This window comes from Cydia amplana, chromosome 16 (genome assembly GCF_948474715.1).
Source record: "Cydia amplana chromosome 16, ilCydAmpl1.1, whole genome shotgun sequence".
NCBI classification, from domain to species: Eukaryota; Metazoa; Arthropoda; class Insecta; order Lepidoptera; family Tortricidae; genus Cydia; species Cydia amplana.
This window is the reverse complement of record NC_086084.1, coordinates 8,489,785-8,511,598: the sequence shown is the minus strand read 5'-3', so window position 1 is coordinate 8,511,598 and position 21,814 is coordinate 8,489,785. Positions and strand designations below refer to the sequence as shown.

Below are 21,814 nucleotides of genomic sequence, written 5' to 3'. Positions count from 1 at the left end.
CACAAGACATCTAACATTAATATCTTTATTCAAGAAAAACTAAGCCTTTCTTAATGTACAATGGATATTTGTTATGTACAATTTAACAGCAATAAGGAGTAATAATACTTATTATAATAAACTTCCACAAGTTTGCCATGTTGATTTCAATGATTTGGAAGAGTGGATTTTCTTTTTAAATAAATTATTTTATGAATTGTAATTGTTAAATGTTTGAGACTATATAATAGAACATTTCAACTTAAAGGATATCATTCATATTCATTAGAAATTATGGTATCATAATTTGGTGGTAAGTATAATGCTCTGACATCAAGGGTGTTTATTTATTGTAAAACATTTCATAATGAGTTCTTTTCTACACCTCTGACTATGTTCACAAGATTCAAATGCTCATTCAATAAATTATTAATGGAATGGAGTTGCTAAGACCAGTTTTGCAACATATGGCTGTGTCTCTAGAATTCACAATTAGAGTTAAATGTGCCCACCAATGTGAACTATAGAAACATCAGCGATAACACTTTCACACCAATATTGTATTTACATGCTAACTGAGGAACGGTTGTTCATCCAGAACTGGTGTCCAGAGATTACCAGCGTGATTACATAGAGCAGAGCAGCAATCCAACAGTTGAAGGCGTTCTGAAAATGTACGTTTACTTTTATTAGGCTTTACAAACAATTTTAAGAACTGTTTAACCAATAAATTATTTTTCACCTCAGCAGCTCGAACAAGGGTACTTTGCTACTTAAAAACAGTGAGCAAAATCGCATTTTGCTCACTGTTTTTAAGTAGCAAAGTACCCTGCTGCTGAGGTGAAAATTTAATTGCTGGTATATCTTAAGAAAACATGAGTGAATAGAGGTAAGTGATAAAGAAGGAATACATTTTTCGGGTTCTCTAATATGTTCTCACTGCTGAGGTGAAAAGTTTTGTGAACTACACAAGATCAAAGTTATTTACATCTCGTGCGCTTTTGAGCCCCTTACTACGCTCACTAGTATAGAATCTTTCGCTTGCACGGGACTCAAAATAAGCACTTGAAGAAATATCAAACTTTGATCTCTTGTTGTACAAATAACTATTTTTACTTGGGAATTCGGACAGAGTTAAACCAAATTGTAGTGTCAGCATGAAAATATGATATTTAAGTTTTTCAAAGTTTGTACAGTTAGCTTAGACACTTCAATTTGTATTGCAATAATTATTTTACAGAAAAAATTAAAGTTCTTGACAACTGGACTGGTGGACTTGGTCACTTGGTTTTCTTTAGTGTATGATATCCATTTCAGTTTATAATTTATATATAGTAGTGTGACTACTTAAAAAACAAATTTAAAAAAATATTTCATTAAATAATTTGATTTGTTCCTTAGTTGGACTTTTGGTCCAGTTAGCCTGTTTTGCTGTTTTTAGGGAGCCAATAGGTCAAATAGGAACCAACAACAAAAACTAAGTTATGAAAAAATTGTATAGCTCCCAACAACCTTCCAGTTTACAACAAATATTGTTACTTAATTCTATTTTAGTAGTATTTTGGTACAACTTAAAATTAAATTGTGTAAAAAAATTGTCACATGATTGTTGTTTTGTTACATTATTTTGAGGATGTATTGATCCATATATCCTCAAAAAAAGTCTGAATAAGAACTTTTGCAGACAAACGAATAGTTTTACATCTACAGCCCAATGGATTGGAATTAGGGCTCACCTGATTATATCCATTTTCCACTTCTGCCATGAAATGATCAATGCTACTATGAGCTCCCTCTTCAACGGGAAGATCTTCCAACAAGGCTACTGCTCCGATATAATAGAAAACGCCCATCAGAGTCTGAAAAGTTCAAGATTTGGTTGAGATCATAGCCAACAAGTTCACAAGGATAAAACATCAAACTTGGGTCATTTACTTACCAACTGGATGATCCCCCACACACTCAGTACAAGCCCACATAGGGACAGTTTAGGGCCGCAGATTGTGAAACCCATTTTGCTCGTTTATTTAGGATTTACGAACAAATATACGGGAATTATCGACCAATATCTGTCAGCTAGTGTCAAAAAATGGATGTCTCTCACATGATCTGAGATTGTTCATGGTATACGGTAAATAGAATAGAAGTGTCTATGAATCTTACTTAAGCCCATTTTACATGCATAGTAAATTGGCACGAGACCAGCCAGCAGCCAATACTCTTTCACACTTGCGACTTGAGCCATTAAGAGAGAAAGAGCAAGCATGTCCCGTATCGGCTAATCGGGTTGCAACGAGCGTGTGTATAAAAGGACTTACTATAAGAAACCGGTAAATCGTAGTGGTGTAGAAACCGATGAATCATAAAGTACAGATTTTTTAATGTTATTACAAAAATCAAATCATCATTTAATTAATAAAGGAACGAAATAAAAAACTGTGTCTGTTAAATTTTATTTATGAATATATATGAGTATAATTATAATTTATCGATATGGAAACATTGTAAACATTTTGCGTGAATGAATGACACATATTCTTGACGGAATCTGAAACACAAAATAAAAAATTAATGATGGTGGATCGTTTGGGTACGTAATTTATTTAAAAAATCAAAATAATACAAACTTGTTATCGATATAAATAAGTTCCAACCATTAACTTCTGGTTGTTGTTCCAAGTTCATTACTGTCATTGTATGCCCCCTTAGTTTGACGTCAAACTTTGATTTTGTACCGCAAATTACTGTACTTAGATTGTTCTTGTTTTTTCAGTAAATAGTGAGGCAAATGCAAGAAGAATTGCTATGGTGGAGAACTGCTTCGGCAGTTCGGGTCAGGTAAGGCAATTCGAAGTAATAAGATCGGCTTGAAAACTATGAAAAACTTTCGAAGTTTGCGAAATGCTACCTACTCTCGTTATCAGCCAACCAACTTAGCAAGATAAGTCTTTGGAAGCAAATTTGTCTTTAGGACTTCATTATAGCGTTATATTCGAGCCATAACAAGTACAGATTATATTTCTTGTAATGGAACTGGCACCATGGCTGAAACAATTTTAAATTTCTCGTTTTTCAGCCCTTGGCAGAACAGGGCAGAGTTCTTGTGGGTGAGGGTGTCTTAACCAAAATGTGCAGGAAGAAACCGAAAGCTCGGCAGTTCTTCCTATTTAATGACATCCTGGTCTACGGAAACATTGTTATAAACAAAAAGAAATGTAACAAGCAACATGTCATTCCACTAGAAGAAGTGAAACTGGAGGCTTTGAAGGATGATGGACGTAAGTGTTTGCGAAATGAATATTGTCCTACAATCGAATTTAAACTGTTGTGAGACATACTAACATTGAATAATTTTACGGTTTAGACTCACTTGTTTTAAGACACTCGCGCGACATGTTTCTCCTTTCTCAAGCACTTACAGTGCAAGCAGCGTTCACGACGGCCGTGTATCGCGTACGCTGCTCGCACTGTTAAGTGCTTGAGAAAGGAGACCTAGGCTCTCCGAAACTTGTCCTACAATGTCAATGTCCCAAGAACGGCCTATCCTATACCCCAGCTATAGTGTTTTGTATAAAAATAAGCTATTTAGCAACCTTTTGCTAAGGATTATATGGTTTACAAGAGACTTACTTTAGTCTAAACTAACAAAAAATGAGATTGATAACAGTTAATTACCTTAAATGCTTCTCTTACCTGGTTATGTCCTCATTTAAAATCACTTTTAGGGTTTCTTTTCTGAAGAGTGTTAGTTGAAACCCAGTTTAAGTTTCCGCTGTCTGTCTTTCTACATGTCAGCTGGTTGTATTTCTTTATATTTTGATATCTATAGCAGTAAAACATAAAAATATTAAAGTAACGCAGAAAATACGGGTCAATAACAAACAAAATTATATATAAAAATTAGTGAAATTTATGATGGACTGAAAGTAATGTTACTTATTAAGTTATTAATAATTTGTGTGATAGTACAGAACCCTCATCATTAGCATAGTAACTGTCCCAAGCATACAAATACAAACATTAAATACAAGTTAGGAAGTATGAATCAGTGTGATGAATCATATGTAATATTTTATTCTTATCAATATAAATGTACCTAGGTATCATGTTAGTGCCACACTGATGCACTAAATATTCGCATAAATTTATTTATACTGATGCATTTGCATAAATTTTGCACTAAATATTTTCAATTGGGTTGTATTGTTACTAATACAGTTGGTCCTATATTTTCTATCTTATATCTATCATATTCTGTAACAATTACTATAGATATAGGCAACAGGATAGGACAGGAGACAGATAAGAATCACATGCAATGTGGTGATAATTATTGTAAATACTGTCTTCATGAATAACACTATCCAAAATAAATATTTATAGTTACACTAGCGACCTGCTCCGGCTTCGCACAGGTTAACAAAAGTAGATGTATAGGTGTGCTTGTCTAGTTGATTTTTAAATTGGTTCACATTTTGTGCTGAGACCACATCTTCAGGAAGTTTGTTCCAAGCCCTCACTACTCGGTTGCTCAAAAAGTGTTTGTATGGGTTACTGTGGGACTTATGCCTTTCTAACTTTAAGTCACACGGAGTAAGTAACTCTCAGACGGGTGTTGTTGTTGCGCTTGAACATTTCATGAAAATCCTTGAGGTCATAGTGCCCAGAGAGTATTTTATACGTCTCTATTAGGTCTCCACGTTCTCTGCGGTGCTTAAGAGTAGTGAGCTTCAGTTCCTTCAGTCTCTCCTCATATGGCTTGTTCTTAAGTTGCCTTGGTAATTTCGTGAAACTCCGTTGCACCTTCTCCAGCATATCTATGTCCTTGGCAAAGTAAGGGCTCCAGGCTTGAAAAGCATACTCCAGTATGGGTCTGACGTACATTTTGTAAATTTTTAACCAATATTTGATGCATATAATAAAAAAATATAATATAGTTAATTGTAGATTTGCAAATTGTGTTAATGAATCACCTTCAATTTGGCATCTAAATTCCAGTAACCACTGAAACCCTCAGCTTATATCACCTTAACAGTCATCACCACCACCAGACCAGTGTTATCATAATCACATAATAACACTGGTCTATTATTCTAATGGTACATTTACACGCTTGGCAAGCGTCTACAAGCTTCAAGCCTTTACAAACGCTTGGATGCCATTTACATGCTTGCGAGTGCGTTACTGTGTTCCGGACAAGCAAGCATGGCAGACGTGGACGTTGAAGTTGTGTTGCAATTGCTCTAAGTAAACACTAAACACGCGCCAACGTGTAAATACGTCGCAAGCGCTTGCCGCAAGCTCCCTTTGATCTGTCTCCAAAAACCGACACTAGCCCGGATCGCGACAAGCTCACGCAAGCCAAGCCAAACAACCCCACGCTTGTGTTTGTGGAAGCTTGTCGAGATTTGCCAAGCGTGTAAACGTACCATAAAAGTGTGCTCCACTGGTGTGTTCCACACACCCCTGGGGTCCATGAGACCTCAAGAGGTTTGCCAAAAAAAACCAGTTATATGCACAAGCTTAGCAATTCACATCACTTAGGCATAAATGAAACAGCAATAGCCCCTCTAAAGTATAACCTCTAGCCGCCCATACGTCAAACCTTGCCAAGCAAAATGAAATTTTATTTTGTTAACACAAAGTTCAAATTAGAATGGAACAGGAGACCTTTTTATAGACAATACGGGGTCTGTTGCCAAAAAAGTTAGGTTTTACTTGACGTTTATGTCAAAGCAGTCTTCAATTTAAATTCCTATGTCTTTGCTCAAACAATTTCCATACCAAATTTTATCTTAATCGGTTCAACGGTTTAAGTGTGTAGAGGTAACAGAAAGTTCACCTTTAAAATATAAGTAGGGATTGGGGCATATTTATTGATATTATGTTATGTATGTATGTATGTCACTTTATTGCACATAAACAGGTTTACATAAAACGGACAAAACAAAACAAAATAAAAATGTTATGTACAAAGTCGCCTTTGTCCCTACAAGGGATCCCTTCCAGCTAACCTTTGAAAAAATGTGAAAGGATCAAACACTAACAGGTGAAAGACAATGTCTTATTTCTACACATTGGCGTTCCACACATCTTGTGGGTTTTGGTAAATAGATATTTATATAACCAATTCAAGTGAGATGGTAAGTTAATGTATGTTTTAATTCTTATTAATAATTTCTACTAAAATTGATATGCTGCTATCAAAATATGATTTTACGGATGTGTACTTATTCCGGACAGGTATTAGTAGGAAAGGAACGTGACCAAATAAACAAATAACGATATCAAGATCAATACTTACACTATCTTGTTGACCTTACACTTGACACCATCCAAAAATGCAACTTAATGAAGGCGTAATAAGGTGTTATTTACATTGGCACATGCTTTATGTGTTAAGTCAACATCATTAAAAAAAGCGGCCAAGTGCGAGTCGGACTCGCCCATGAAGGGTTCCGTATTTAGGCGATTTATGACGTATAAAAAAAAACTACTTACTAGATCTCGTTCAAACCAATTTTCGGTGGAAGTTTACATGGTAATGTACATCATATATTTTTTTTAGTTTTATCATTCTCTTATTTTAGAAGTTACAGGGGGGGGGGGGACACATTTTACCACTTTGGAAGTGTCTCTCGCGCAAACTATTCAGTTTAGAAAAAAATGATATTAGAAACCTCAATATCATTTTTGAAGACCTATCCATAGATACCCCACACGTATGGGTTTGATGAAAAAAAATTTTTTGAGTTTCAGTTCGAAGTATGGGAACCCCAAAAATTTATTGTTTTTTTTCTATTTTTGTGTGAAAATCTTAATGCTGTTCACAGAATACATCTACTTACCAAGTTTCAACAGTATAGTTCTTATAGTTTCGGAGAAAAGTGGCTGTGACATACGGACGGACAGACGGACAGACGGACAGACGGACAGACAGACAGACATGACGAATCTATAAGGGTTCCGTTTTTTGCCATTTGGCTACGGAACCCTAAAAAGGGGAGTGATGTGATAATATATTTGGATTTTATATGATAAAGTAACGTTGCTTACTATCGTCATCGCTTATAGCGTCACAGAGTGACATTTAAATCAATACTCATCATAGGTATTCCGAGTATTTCCATATCAACCACACAAAATCTAGAGATACCTATTTCCAATATTTTGACAACAATGACGTTATTCTTTTATTATGGCATAGTAGCCTTTCATTATACACCTAGAAGGATTAACTATCCATTATATGAGTCTTTTATTTGTCTGTGTTTGTATTGTCAAAAAAAAAGATAATCATATTATAATTTTTTTTTATTTACTACACAAATTCGGACTATAGCAATACATCTCTTCCAGAGAACCATTAGATTAGGCAGCAGAAATTAATAAATAACCTTTCATCTGTGTATGATAAGATTGCTAAGGATCCCAACCAAATGTTTATATATTTTAGCTTTTTTTTTTCTGAAGGTTTGACCACAAACCACCACACACATCGAAACCGATTTCGATGCGTTCTTTTTTCCGTGAAAGCGAGTTTCATTGCGGTGGTTCTTAGCTACGAGTATGTTTGATAAAAATCGATCCAGCAGTTTGAAGAGCATCAGCTATTTTCCAAAATTATGTAAGACATTTTTGTGCGGTTTTTAAATGTTAAATTTTTTGTCTAGAATATCGCAACGGGTGGCTTATCCGCACGGCGTCCAAGTCGTTCGCTGTGTACGCGGCCACGGCCACGGAGAAGGAGGAGTGGATGGCGCACATAGAGAAATGCATAGAGGACTTGCTCAGGAAAAGTAAGGAACTACTGACTAAACCTTGTTTTTGTATCCACAGAATAAATAATACTACTAGGTACAGAAGACTCTCTAACAAAACGCGTCTGTCACGATCAGGACAGATATTGCCGCTGGCGACAGCGCCACGCGCGGTTATGGCTAGCCACCGAAATTGGTGTGGAACGCATGTACTTTTAGCTACCTGTAGCAATGCGACGAAATCGCGGAGTGAGCCACGCCTGCGTAGACTAAAATACCAGTTGTGAAAAAAAAGGTATGAAAAAGTAATAGTCATCATCTTCTTCGCGTTATCCCGGCATTTTGCCACGGCTCATGGGAGCCTGGGGTCCGCTTGGCAACTAATCCCAAGAATTGGCATAGGCACTGGTTTTTGCGAAAGCGACTACCATCTGACCTTTGAACCCAGAGGGTAAACTAGGCCTTATTGGGATTAGTACGGTTTCCTCACGATGTTTTCCTTCACCGACACGCGACTGGTCAATATCAAATGATATTTCGTACATAAGTTCCGAAAAACTCATTGGTACGAGCCAGGTTTTGAACCCGCGACCTCCAATGAGCGATGAAAAAGTAATAGTAAGTATGGGATATAAAAACAGGGCCACAGAATAAGTAATAGTATTATCATACAGAACGGCCACGCACCGCCCCGCCCCGATTCGCATTACCTCGCCCCGCGACTGGCCACGACATGAATCTGGCGGACTTCTGGCGTCCTCAGTAAAGCGACTCACCCACAGATACACAATGACGCGTGTACAGACGTGCCACGCACACACATAAACGCAAATGAATTTTGATGTATGGCTTGTCCGCCCTGTGACAGGGCTATACGATTACCTATCTTTTTTTAAAGTTTACTGCACTAAAACTACTAGTTACTTGTTTGTAGAGCAAGCTGCAAAAGTGCGGGTACGCATGGGGTTAACAAAAGAGGCGTACCTATTGTGTGGCGTCACACAATTTTATTGGTACAACGGTTGTTTTGTCCATCATTTCCAACGTGGATATTCGCAGGCGGGAAGCAGCCGCCTTCGGAGCACGCGGCAGTGTGGGTGCCCGACAACGAGGCATCCATCTGCATGCACTGCAAGAAGACACAGTTCACTGTCCTCAACAGGAGAGTAAGTTATCATGTTATGTTTCTTATAGTTCGTTTGTATAGAATTAGAAAAAAGGTAAACAATCTTGACGTGTATTTTCATTGAAAAACACTTTTGAAAAATAAGTCACGGCATATACAGGGTCATTTTTGGACCGTTAGCCCATATTGTGCGAGGTGATTAGGTAGGCTATACTGTAGAACTTTTTCTATGGACCTACTCCGAAATCACAAAAATTTTTTTGGCCGTTTCATACATTTTGGTTGAGTGGATGTCTGGTTCTATGGGAAAGCCAATTTTTTTTTTGGGATTTCGGGCTTGGTCCCATAGAAAAATTTGTTCAGTATGACCTACCTAATCACCTCGCACAATATGCCCAAAAATGACCCTGTATTTAACAAAAATAATTTATTTTTTAATGTTTTAGCATTTTAGTTTTATATTCATTTTATAACACTTATTATACAATAAATGAGTTCTTTAATCATATACGATTATTTATATTCTTTTGCTTTCATAAGACACGGCAAGATCGCGTAGTCTTTTTTCTAATGCTAAAAAACAAGAATTATACAATGTTCGCTCATGTGTAAACAACATACGCAAATGTGGAAAAATTTGTATATTTAACACATTCCGTGTAATTTATTCTTCCACTTTTTACATTCTCTCATCTTTCTAGCGTAGAAAGACTTTTACTGTTACGTTGAACTTTTCTGGAAATAAATTTGTTAATGTAATAGGCTACATGACAAATTTTCATTCATGGTATCAATCAATCAGGTTTGTTTTTAGGATCAAATGTCTCTATGGGACCCATTGCATTAAAGCAATACAAAAGTCAGAAATGATAGTCAAAGTCCGACTGCCGCACTTCACTCGCGAAACGCCCCGAACAAATTGATATGTGAACGTGACGTCAAGGTCACTGAGAGCGCATCTTAAAGTATGAACAAAACAAGAAAATTGCGTTTTTGTCGGTGAAATGTTGCGTTTATGTATATAGTTGCTATACAATCTTTTTTTGGGTAAAATGTGAGGAATCGAATGGTATCCTTAGCCCGTTTCTACACTTGTAAGTTTTACTTACGTAAGTAGGGACACAGCTATACTAGAGAATGAGAGATGAATATCGTTATCTCATTCTAACAAATAGCTTTGTCCCTACTTACGTAAGTAAAACTTACAAGTGTAGAAACGGGCGTACTTATTTCGTTTTTGGAAGTTAAGAAAAAACTTATATTTTGAAACATTCAGGTGCTGTATTTTTGTATTATTTCCACAATTTTTTTTAATTTCCACATTATTGTGATTAATTGCTCATTTGCTATCTATTTTATATAGATTTTGTTATAAAATTCAACATGTGTCATCATGCCTATACTCCGATATTTATTTTTACAATATTTCAGCACCATTGTCGCAAATGCGGGTCGGTGGTGTGCGGGCCGTGCTCGTCGAAGCGCTACGTGCTGCGCGGGCAGAGCGACAAGCCGCTGCGCGTGTGCCTGCAGTGCTACGACGGGCTCACCCGAGAGCGCGCGAGGCCCAACCAGCCCGACCAGCCCGCCGCCACGCCCGGTGAGACATATACCCATTTGTAGGCCACATTCCTACTAGTCAAATGCGGGTCGGTGGTGTGCGGGCCGTGCTCGTCGAAGCGCTACGTGCTGCGCGGGCAGAGCGACAAGCCGCTGCGCGTGTGCCTGCAGTGCTACGACGGGCTCACCCGAGAGCGCGCGAGGCCCAACCAGCCCGACCAGCACGCCGCCACGCCCGGTGAGACATACACCCATTTGTAGGCCACATTCCTACTAGTCAAATGCGGGTCGGTGGTGTGCGGGCCGTGCTCGTCGAAGCGCTACGTGCTGCGCGGGCAGAGCGACAAGCCGCTGCGCGTGTGCCTGCAGTGCTACGACGGGCTCACCCGAGAGCGCGCGAGGCCCAACCAGCCCGACCAGCCCGCCGCCACGCCCGGTGAGACATACACCCATTTGTAGGCCACATTCCTACTAGTCAAATGCGGGTCAGTGGTGTGCGGGCCGTGCTCGTCGAAGCGCTACGTGCTGCGCGGGCAGAGCGACAAGCCGCTGCGCGTGTGCCTGCAGTGCTACGACGGGCTCACCCGAGAGCGCGCGAGGCCCAACCAGCCCGACCAGCCCGCCGCCACGCCCGGTGAGACATATACCCATTTGTAGGCCACATTCCTACTAGTCAAATGCGGGTCGGTGGTGTGCGGGCCGTGCTCGTCGAAGCGCTACGTGCTGCGCGGGCAGAGCGACAAGCCGCTGCGCGTGTGCCTGCAGTGCTACGACGGGCTCACCCGCGAGCGCGCGAGGCCCAACCAGCCCGACCAGCCCGCCGCCACGCCCGGTGAGACATATACCCATTTGTAGGCCACATTCCTACTAGTCAAATGCGGGTCGGTGGTGTGCGGGCCGTGCTCGTCGAAGCGCTACGTGCTGCGCGGGCAGAGCGACAAGCCGCTGCGCGTGTGCCTGCAGTGCTACGACGGGCTCACCCGAGAGCGCGCGAGGCCCAACCAGCCCGACCAGCCCGCCGCCACGCCCGGTGAGACATATACCCATTTGTAGGCCACATTCCTACTAGTCAAATGCGGGTCGGTGGTGTGCGGGCCGTGCTCGTCGAAGCGCTACGTGCTGCGCGGGCAGAGCGACAAGCCGCTGCGCGTGTGCCTGCAGTGCTACGACGGGCTCACCCGAGAGCGCGCGAGGCCCAACCAGCCCGACCAGCCCGCCGCCACGCCCGGTGAGACATATACCCATTTGTAGGCCACATTCCTACTAGTCAAATGCGGGTCGGTGGTGTGCGGGCCGTGCTCGTCGAAGCGCTACGTGCTGCGCGGGCAGAGCGACAAGCCGCTGCGCGTGTGCCTGCAGTGCTACGACGGGCTCACCCGAGAGCGCGCGAGGCCCAACCAGCCCGACCAGCCCGCCAGCACGCCCGGTGAGACGTTTACCCATTTATTGACATCTCGTAAAGTTTTTAAAAAAATGCCAGAAGCATACATTTATATTTTTTTTCCTTTAATTTATAAAATTTGTAGTATCGCTCGCAGACGTATCTGCTGGATATAAAATTGAATGCAGTTATGATTCTTTTCTCAAAAATGGACGGCAACGTCGACGTTGCCGGTTAAAAAATAGGTCGCGAAGTTCGTAGTTTATGGTCAGTCAAAAAATTAAAAATTTAAAAACATTGCAGTCTCGATTTCAGGACTGCAATGTTGCATACAAATTTCATTATTTGTCGAGTTCCAAACTTTTTAAAAGTTGAAATGGCCATATCAAATGAAGGCATAGGTCCATTAAACAGCCAAACAGATGATCAGTAGGTACTTATTATTATAATGTTGGTACCGCGACTATTTAGGTGTCTCAAATAGGTTGACGTATTTTCAGCAGAAAAATACACTTCTATTTTTTTTAAGCCGACAAAGCAATTTTTTTTAATGGTTTTACTTTTTTTCTGTGAAAATTAGAACATTGCTTCTGTAAAATATTTATATTTCTTGCACCATTTTTGAGAAAAGCACAATATATAACTCGGCTGGAAGGCTACTTGCTGGCTTCGGATTCAATTAAACAGACTCCTAAGGTCGTCCCGTTTAAAACGAATCCTCAGCCAGCAAGTAGCTAGTAGCTACTTCCGAACCTCGACAATAATGTACTATTTTTAAAATAAAAGTGTGTTACCTTTAAGTGAAATGAGCTTACACATTCATTGCCATTTGCCACCGAGCCAAATAAGACATCCGCACCAGGCCAAAAAAATTCGTCATATAAAGCTGACTGTACCACGATCCCGACTATCGGGTCGTTCGGCCTGGGAACGAAATCATAAAATACCCGATAGTCGGATTTTCGGCACTGAATGTGTTAAAATAAAAGAATGTTTCCTTTACGTAAAATGAGCTAACTTAATGTTTTAAGCTACTTTCCGTCAAGGGCCCAATTTTTTTTTTCCATACTGTTTATAAACTGACCGAAACATTCCAGTGAAACCGTCGGACAACGCCGGCTCGGGCGGCGACTCCTCTGCCGACGACGATAGCGACGATGATGACGATCGCGCCGAGGAGAAACATGATGAGGTACGCACACATACAGTCGGATCTATATCTGAATCCCTAGTCTTTTCTCCTATCTTTGCATTCCCTAATATTGTTTGTCATAATGAACAGTTGTCCTAACACTAAAAACCCTAATTTTGGTTTCCCTAATTATTGATTGCTTATCCTCATGTTATTGAGCTAATTTTCTTTTTTGCGAGGGTCGCAGTTCTAACCCTAACCTAACCCACTTTTGTGACAGCAAGTTCTAAAACCTAACCATTTTTCAGAACCTTGTATTATGAAAAATAATCGTTATGTCAATTGATCGTTAGGGCATGTGCCCATTAGGATTAAACCAGTTAGGGCAAGTGACTTTAGGACAAACGTTAGGGATTCAGAATGACACCCCATACAGTCAGCAGCAGAAGTTGCTAAGCGGGCGATGTGTTTGAAAATTACCTTGACACGCTCTTATTCTGTTAACAATAAAGTCGCGTCAAGATCATTTTCACACCTGGCCCGCTTAGCAACTTCTGCTGCTGACTGTACTATTTAGATTGTCTATAACGCGGATCCGCGTGTGTGCGAGAGCGCTATGCACGTATGTAGCGACGTCCCGCTCCCACGTCCGTGTGTGGATCCGCATCCAATGTGAAGACTGACGCTTAGAGATAAATCTGCCTGACATTTGCAATGCCAAAGTGTGGAAATGTTATTAATGTCAAATTTCTATGAAGCTTTGACGTTTATAATGAGACTCCCTCACTTTGTTATATTCAAATTGATGCAAAGACGGGACTTTAAACTCGCTCTTCGTTGGCTAAAGTTGGAAACCTGTCAATATTTGAGGTAGACAAAGGATTTATCAAATAAACTGACGTCGGTGACGGTTAACTAAATCAATGTTACTGTGTAATAAGTTTTATTAATCAATTATACTCAAAATTATATTTATTAGTACCAAAGATAATTGATTGTAATAGAGAGGTAAAGTCTAAGGAAAAAACGTGCCCCTTAATTTGACATCCAGAAAAAATAGCGCTGTACTGCGCCATATGTTTTGCGGTCGCTGAATTGTCAAACGTCAACTTTTCACAATAGAGTTACCGCAAAATGTATGGAGCTGTACAGCGCCATCTCGTTTACCTGTCAAATTAGAAGCACGAAACTGTCTTAGATTTTACCACAGAACATATTAAAGAGGTTGGAATGGCTATCGCGCGCAGTTAGTATCGGAACCGGTGTCGCCGCTCGTTCCTCTCCACATTTACTAACACTCGCGCAACGGTAGTAAAAACTTGTGTGCCTGGTGAATGGATACGCCTCATTTAGACAGATTTGATGTCTGGCTTCTTAATCTGAACGTTATTGTGGCGCAAAAGGCATGTTTACTTCGTTTTTCGGTCAGCGCGGGCGAGTAGCATGCGAGCGTTTGCTCAAAACCGGCGGCGACACGTACCCTGCTCGCATCGCCATTCTACTTGTTCTGTGGATTTTACGCATCTTACTCAATCAATGAATCTTTGTTACTACTAACCTTTATGGTAGGTGTATCTTGAATGATAACTGCTATATAAGTAGTATTTGTCTATTATGTGTGTGTGTGTGATATTTTCAGCTTTATTATGTAAAATAAACCCTTCTTTATTTATTATCTCATTTTGAATATCAATGAATGATTGTTTATTTCTAGGGATTTACAAGTTATAATGGTGTCAAAAATGGATTTGGAAGTAAAGTCACAACAGTATAGTACAAGTTCAGATTGAGTAAGTGAAGCTCATTCACGCTTCGGCACTTTGGTGATTTGAGTTTATTTATTTTGTGTTTGTTTCTGTCGGTTTTATAAAAGCTCCTTTATAGAGGAACAAGTCGAGATGTTCTGGAGCTCGTGATTTTCGATTTTTTAACGTTTTACTTGTAATTAATTTCGTTGGTTTTGTTTTGTTTCTACTCATCAGTTGTTAAGTTTTTTTGTTTTGGTTTGAGTCTTGATTGAAGCGTGTTAGGGCGTTTTTTTTTTATTGTCCCCTACACTTCTTTTTCAAATTTGGGATTTTTTATGTTATTTCTACTCAGGATCACGAGCTCTTTCTATCCTAATAGGAGAAAAAAGGTGTCCCAAAATTTCCATACATTTTTGGATCTTTCCATTCCGCGACCGCCATACAAAGTCTATGAAAAATGGTGACGTAATGGAAATAAAAACCTTAGGACACTTCTTTTCTCCTATTAGGATAGAAAGAGCTCGTGATTCTGAGTAGAAATAACATAAAAAATCCCAAATTTGAAAAAAAAGTGTAGGGGACAACAAAAAAAAAACGCCCGTTAAAGTAAGGACGCTAAGTACAAAGAATTTCGTAAATTGAGCCGCCATTTCCTATCTCTATCGCACGTGCATAATTATATTGTTATCCCGCTCGCACAGTGCATTGACCGCCGGCCACAGACCAACCCCTATAGACAGAGCTTATAGGGCGACTCGCGGTCAGCACCCGTATGGTGCATAGGTCAAATATAATATCGCACGCGCGCCGCTCCGATCAGTAGCGACCAAGCTTACGACCTGTTAGCAGTGTGCACGTGTCTAAGAAAATAAATTGTAAAATATTGAATTCTTGAGGAAATCATGGGATATTGCAGCGTAATATGGTGTGGTAAGTCATCCTAGACTTCTACCTACAAAACAGATGGAATTACCTTCGACGGGAAAGTCAAATTCATTATTTCGTTGAAAATTGTTTCTTGTCCGCGGGGTTCATTTTATACTGGTCAGTAAGCTCAAGGCGAAGTATGTCCGTCCCTTTTCGTTAACTTGAAAATGCAATGTGCTATCCCTTTCACATAACGATTAGGGATGCGACGATGATGGTTTCGTCAGTTGCGCGGACTTCGTGCCTTCGTTCGTACCGTATTGTACCATTTTAAGAAATATAAAATAAAACTGTGATTATCTTTTACTCTTAATTGAATATAATAATGTAATTAATCTGTAGTTTTATTATAATGGTAGTTTATCTTATAAAGTAGGTATACGTATTTTCGTTTTTTGCTAGTAGTATAATCATTATAGAGTTCTAGTATTAAAGTACGAAATGGGTGATTTTTTTTATAATTGCGTAGGTGCGCAGTTAGGTCTCATGTCACCAGATAGGCCTCATGATGAACTTCAAAGAAGTGCGACGGAACTCGGTGTTGGTTTGTGATAGGCATATGTTGTGTGGGTTTTTTAGAATCCTCTAGGAGAGAAGTTAGGTCTAATGTCACGAGATGGCCCTGATGATGAACTTCAAAGAAGTGCGAGGGAACTCGGTGTTGGTTTGTGATAGGCATATGTTGTGTGGGTTTTTTGGAATCCTCTAGGAGAGAAGTTCTCAGGTCACGAGATGGACCCGATGATGAACTTCAAAGAAGTGTGAGGGAACTCGGTGTTGGTTTGTGAAGTCCCGAGAATTGGCGTAGCGTAGGCTCTAGTTTTTACGAAAGCTTCTGCTATCTGACCTTCCAACCCAGAGAGTAAACTTTATTGGGATTAGTCTGGTTTCCTCACGATGTTTTCCTTTACCGAAAAGCGACTAGTAAATATCTAATGATATTTCGTACATAAGTTCCGAAAAACTCATTGGTACGAGCCAGGTTTCGAACCCGCGACACTACTCAGAATAACAAACCATTTCCATTTTTACTGAGAAAAAAACAATGTACCTACCTAATTTTTTGGCCCATTTCATTATGTTTTTAATAGACCGTAAAATAATGACCATAACAAAACGGAAAGTAAATTGTATGAACTTTCGGTGACAATTTTTTCTCGTATTAGGATCGAAAGAGATCGCGATTTTAAGTGGAAATAATATAAAATTCTAAAATTTAAAATGCAAGATGCGGGAACAACTTTAAATATAAATGCCATAATATCTTAAGTAAAATGTTTAGGTGTACCTACATTTTTACATTGCTAAAATATTATAAGTCAATAATATTCTTAGATAAGTTTACTGTAAGTACATAAATTAAATTGATAATAATTTTACCACAATAAATTACTGTACCACTGTACCACTGCCCGTAATGAACGTGTCCCATCCCTACGCTGGCGCGTGACATCGCGCCATATTTGAAACGACCAATCGCAACGCCGTGAGTACCCCTCCCGCACCTCACAGTTTGGTGAGTTGCGTCGCGAACAAAATGACCAATATTAGGTTTCTATAGGCGGTTTTCTGTGCCGCCGGCATAATTGACAGGACAGCAACATAATTATGCGCGTACGATAGAGATAAGAAATGGTGGGTCAATGTACGAATTTCTTCGTACTTAGCATCCTTACTTTAGATTGTTTAACGTCTTGCACGTCTCGATCACACATAACATGTTTACTTCCATTTAAAATCCATCCTCATCCCTATAATTTGCTACCACTTTATTTATTTTTTCATATATGTACATACATACCTTCATGCATATCTAGTTTGCGTCTAATGCTGGCAACTGGCAAATTCACTTCGCCTTATTTTCACAAATACTGTTTTTCTATTCCAAGGAAAGAGATACAAATTATACAACACTAATATTTAGGCGAAGTTTCCACCATAAGTTTTTTTTTCGTAATAGTTTTATTTAACACGCTATAGAATAATCTGCATACCCCTTATGGCCGATTATTGGGTGCTTAATAAAATCTGACTACAACATCGAAAGTCAAACCTTTTCCTCAGATAACTTGCCAATAAGTATCGTTTATTGTTTATATGGTAAATATTGAACCGTTGTTGTTATCAATACGTATGTGACGTTCCTCGGGTAAAGTAACCTTGTGGCGCTTACGCTATTAATGACACTCCAATACTACTGCGGTACTACGCGCCTAGGGTTTGCACGACGGATCCGAAATGTATGGGAAGATCCGCGGATCCGGATCCAGATCCGGATAATTTGATACATTCCGGATCCGGATTGCAAACCCTATACGCGCCGTAAGGTACCTTTACTCGTGGCACGTCACATATGAATACATTGTCATTGTGTGTGCAATAATGTCCATACGTTCGCAACTTTTTAAAACCAGACACATTTACACCAGTAGCCATAGCACGAAAGCGCGGCGACAGTATCTCGCGCGTGAGATAGACTACTCGTCCTCGTCTATTTCTAATTAACCTTTTGAACGCCACAGACGGCAATTGACGTCAACGCAAAATCGTGACAAAAACGCCAAAGACGGCATTTGCCGTCAATCGTTTTTTGATGAAAATATACTGAAAAACACCCCACTTTTAGGTTGGCATTATTTATTCACAAAACTAAATTTTACCCCCGTGGCGTCAGTGGCACCGCAAATGGATGCGCCGTTTGGCGTTCAAAAGGTTAATCTATACATATAATAAAGCTGAAGAGGGTCGAAAGTCTGTACATGGAAGATATTCGAAAAAAAGTTGGTTGGGGATACTTAGAATCGATAACAGAACACGTTCCAACAGTTTTTAGAATTTTTGTCTGTTTGTCTGTTTATCTGTTTATCTGTTTGTCTGTTTATCTGTTTATTTGACCGCGCATCACGTGAAAACGGCTGAACGGATTTTGATGAAAACTTTACTAATCTGTCAAGAAAATCCCTGGCCCTATTTTAGGCAAAAAAAATTCAACCCCTAAAAGGGGGGGTGGCCACTACACTCAATTAACTTATGTTTGCACCTGAATCTTATGGCGCTAACTTAAGAAAGTGGTGCAAACTTTTTTGTGTATGTACTTTGTAAAAAAAAAACAAAATTTTTCTTAGTCAATGTCAAACGTCTTTGCAAATACATATTAAACCACATTTATAGACGGGTCTATCGCGGGTCTATTGACAATAATTAACATTATGTGAAGTGGGTGGTTTGAAAATATGATGTCTACCCCAAACTTTTTCATACACTTTTCGTCGGGTAGTTGCACAAATCTCTGTTTTGACATTTTGTTGGGACATCAGTTAGCCGCGATCATGACCAGTGAAACCTGTGTCGAAACGTCGGTAAATAAAGGTAATAAAATAAATTTCGAGATAGGCCCGTCTATAAAATGTGAGTTAATATGTGTTCAAAACGCGAAAGTTTTTAAATTTTAAATAGGTATTATGTCTTTGTAAATGTCAAACAATTTTGGACTTGCATTTTAAACGCGTTACCATACCTTTCCGAAAAAAACTAATTTTTCGCGAAATTCTCGAAACGTATTGAGGTTACAAGGTAGCACGGTCTCAGGAATCTGAGGAAGAATCGGAGACGTTCACGCAGTGCGAAGAACGGTTGACCGTTCAGCGGATTCGCACGACAGACGCGCTCGACGGCAAGTACTGTGGTGCATCAGGGGGTACTGGAGAGAGTCGTACGTCTATACTTACCTAGGTACACATGCGCGAATATTGGCGGAAATCGAAAGTGAACAGGCAGTATATACCTAAATCCATTAACACTGTCTTGGATGAAGGCAACGTCACAACAGACCCTCCGGAGTTGCTAAACTCATTGAGTGCTTCAGGACTCCCAGCACACACATTAACCTACATTAATACTATTGTTCTGTGTTTAAGCACTGACGCCACTGACATCCAGGACGCTTCGGGCCTTCGGCCCTACGCGGAGCTCGGCCTTCGGCTTTCACATTAGATATCCACACCAAAATTCAACCATGGCGGCTGTGTGCCTGACATAGCCTCTCTCAATTTTTTCTATCAAAAAAATTCGCGCTCGCTACGCTCGCGTTTTTAACTTTTAAGGTTAAGCCTACTTTGATAAAGGTGGCATTCTGGGCACCCTACCGAGCGACTACTACTACGACTTAAGCATTGACATCCTGGACGCTTCGGGCCTTCGACCCTACATAAAGCTCGGCCTTCGGCCTTCGAATTTAGACATATACTATTGTTCTGTGTTTAAGCACTGACATCCTGGACGCTTCGGGCCTTCGGCCCTAAGCGGAGCTCGGCCTTCCGCTTTCGCATTTAGACACTGATACCATTGTTCTGTGATTAAGCACTGACATCCTGGACGCTTCGGGCCTTCGGCCCTACATGGAGCTCGGCCTTCGGCTTTCGCATTAGATATCCACACCAAAATTTCACGTAAACCACTACGGCTATGTCCCTGACATAGCCTCTCAAATTTTTTTTCTATCAAAAAAAATTCGCGCTCGCTACGCTCGCGTTTTTAATACGATTTTAAAAGTTAAGCCTTATTTGATAAAGGTGGCATTCTGGGCACGCTACCGATCGACTACTACTTCGACTTAAGCACTGACATCCTGGACGCTTCGGGCCTTTGGCCCTACGCGGAGCTCGGCCTTCGCATTTAGACACTGATACTATTGTTCTGTGATTAAGCACTGACATCCTGGACGCTTCGGGCCTTTGACCCTACACGAAGCTCGGCCTTCGGCCTTCGTATTTAGACACTTATACTATTGTTCTGTGCTTAAAGCACTTGACAGACTGGACGTTTCGGGCCTTCGGCCCTACATGGAGCTCGGCCTTCGGCTCTCGCATTAGATATCCACACCAACGTTTCACGTAAACCATTGCGGCTGTGTCCCTGACATAGCATCTCTCAATTTTTTTTTCTATCAAAAAAATTCGCGCTCGCTACGCTCGCGTTTTTAATACGATTGTATGGGTTAAGCCCTACTTTAATAAAGATGCCATTCTGGGCACCCTACCAAGCGACTACAACATAGGCCAATTTTTTTAAATTTAAGTGTTATTTAATAAATAACACTATCAGTCCGCTAATCGTATCCATCTGTCAACTTTACTTCAAGTTCCGCCTCCAGGGGAGAGAAAGAGAAATTAGGGATGAATTAGCTTACTGACACAGACCGAATTCCACGCGGGCGTAGCCGCGGGCACAGCTAGTACAGTTATAAAGACGGGTAGCCTGTCTTGCGCCCAATATACTGCCACAGTGCATGTTAAGTCTACAGAGCCAGAAAAATACTTTCGCTATACATTGATTGTTATGTTTCAGCCAAAATTCTATAGTGATGGTGATAAGACTGAAGAGACCAACAACCATTCGTCCAAGGATTCCGCCAAGTGAAAAATGTTAGAGTTAGCTCCGAACTTATCTTACCAAAACCTTTAACGGCCTTATACCTAAACAATTTTTAAGCGATTTTCGACCTTATAATCAAGGTAAAATGTATAATAGTTGTAAACTATTTTTAAATTACCAATGTGACCATCTTGAATGTATCTTTCGTAAAGTTTTGGTGAGATAGAAGGTTAAATAATTATATTCATTGGCGCCCGAAGACCCTGTAATGTAATTATAGGAACAGTTTAGCTAGGTCAGCTCATATTCAAGTGCGCGTGCACCGCGATATGAGCTGACTAGCCAAAAGCTTAGGTATAGCTTTAAGGAACTCGGATACCAGTTGATTACATTGCCCTTAAGGAATTAATCAATCAATCATTAATGAATTAATCATGTTAATTATTATTTATAGGGCGCCTAGAATAGGAGCGTTTAACCTAAAAGAGCAAAAGTAAAATATTTACAAGTCTTATGAACAGGATTCAGCAAAAGCTGTTTCCTTTTATTTATTTTTTATCTGGTGGAATTTATTGATGGAATAAATCCATCATTTTTTATGTAACCACATTTGCTTATTTTACTTATTTCTTATATCACAATATGTTTACAAAAATTAATAAAGAATATTCAGTGTGCTCTAAAGTCCTCAGAGAGATTCTATTAAATTTTTATACAGCATCGAGAAACGTAAATGGGAAATTAAATCTTGCATTACTACGATAACATTGTTATAGTACTCAAACCAATAAATGGATAATGATACTTCAAATTTTAGTTCACGTGTGT

The 21,814-nt window shown here is 39.8% G+C and overlaps 2 protein-coding genes across 2 annotated transcripts; one reads left to right on the top strand and one right to left on the bottom strand.

Moving 5' to 3' along the window:
- Window positions 1-281: 281 nt before the first annotated feature.
- Window positions 282-2,089, bottom strand: LOC134655535 (ribonuclease kappa-like). Its single transcript, XM_063511007.1, has 3 exons — window positions 1,919-2,089; window positions 1,716-1,838; window positions 282-645 (listed from the first exon to the last, which is right to left on the bottom strand). Exons 1-3 carry the CDS (start codon window positions 1,991-1,993, stop codon window positions 544-546), a joined length of 300 nt encoding a protein of 99 aa, XP_063367077.1. The 5' UTR covers window positions 1,994-2,089; the 3' UTR covers window positions 282-543.
- Window positions 2,090-2,462: 373 nt separating this feature from the next.
- LOC134655534 (pleckstrin homology domain-containing family F member 2) lies at window positions 2,463-21,256 on the top strand. Its single transcript, XM_063511005.1, has 8 exons — window positions 2,463-2,569; window positions 2,753-2,817; window positions 3,056-3,257; window positions 7,653-7,778; window positions 8,799-8,905; window positions 10,297-10,465; window positions 12,904-12,998; window positions 20,960-21,256. Exons 1-8 carry the CDS (start codon window positions 2,551-2,553, stop codon window positions 21,029-21,031), a joined length of 855 nt encoding a protein of 284 aa, XP_063367075.1. The 5' UTR covers window positions 2,463-2,550; the 3' UTR covers window positions 21,032-21,256.
- Window positions 21,257-21,814: the final 558 nt, after the last annotated feature.

Coding starts and splice junctions, on each gene's coding strand:
- LOC134655535 (XM_063511007.1), bottom strand. CDS start 1,993: ATGGGTTTCACAATCTGCGGCCCTAAACTGTCCCTATGTGGGCTTGTA. Junction 1,839..1,918: donor TGTGGGGGATCATCCAGTTG/GTAAGTAAATGA, acceptor TGAACTTTTCAG/ACTCTGATGGGCGTTTTCTA. Junction 646..1,715: donor TGGAAAATGGATATAATCAG/GTGAGCCCTAAT, acceptor GTACATTTTCAG/AACGCCTTCAACTGTTGGAT.
- LOC134655534 (XM_063511005.1), top strand. Junction 8,906..10,296: donor TCACTGTCCTCAACAGGAGA/GTAAGTTATCAT, acceptor ACAATATTTCAG/CACCATTGTCGCAAATGCGG. Junction 10,466..12,903: donor CCAGCCCGCCGCCACGCCCG/GTGAGACATATA, acceptor GAAACATTCCAG/TGAAACCGTCGGACAACGCC.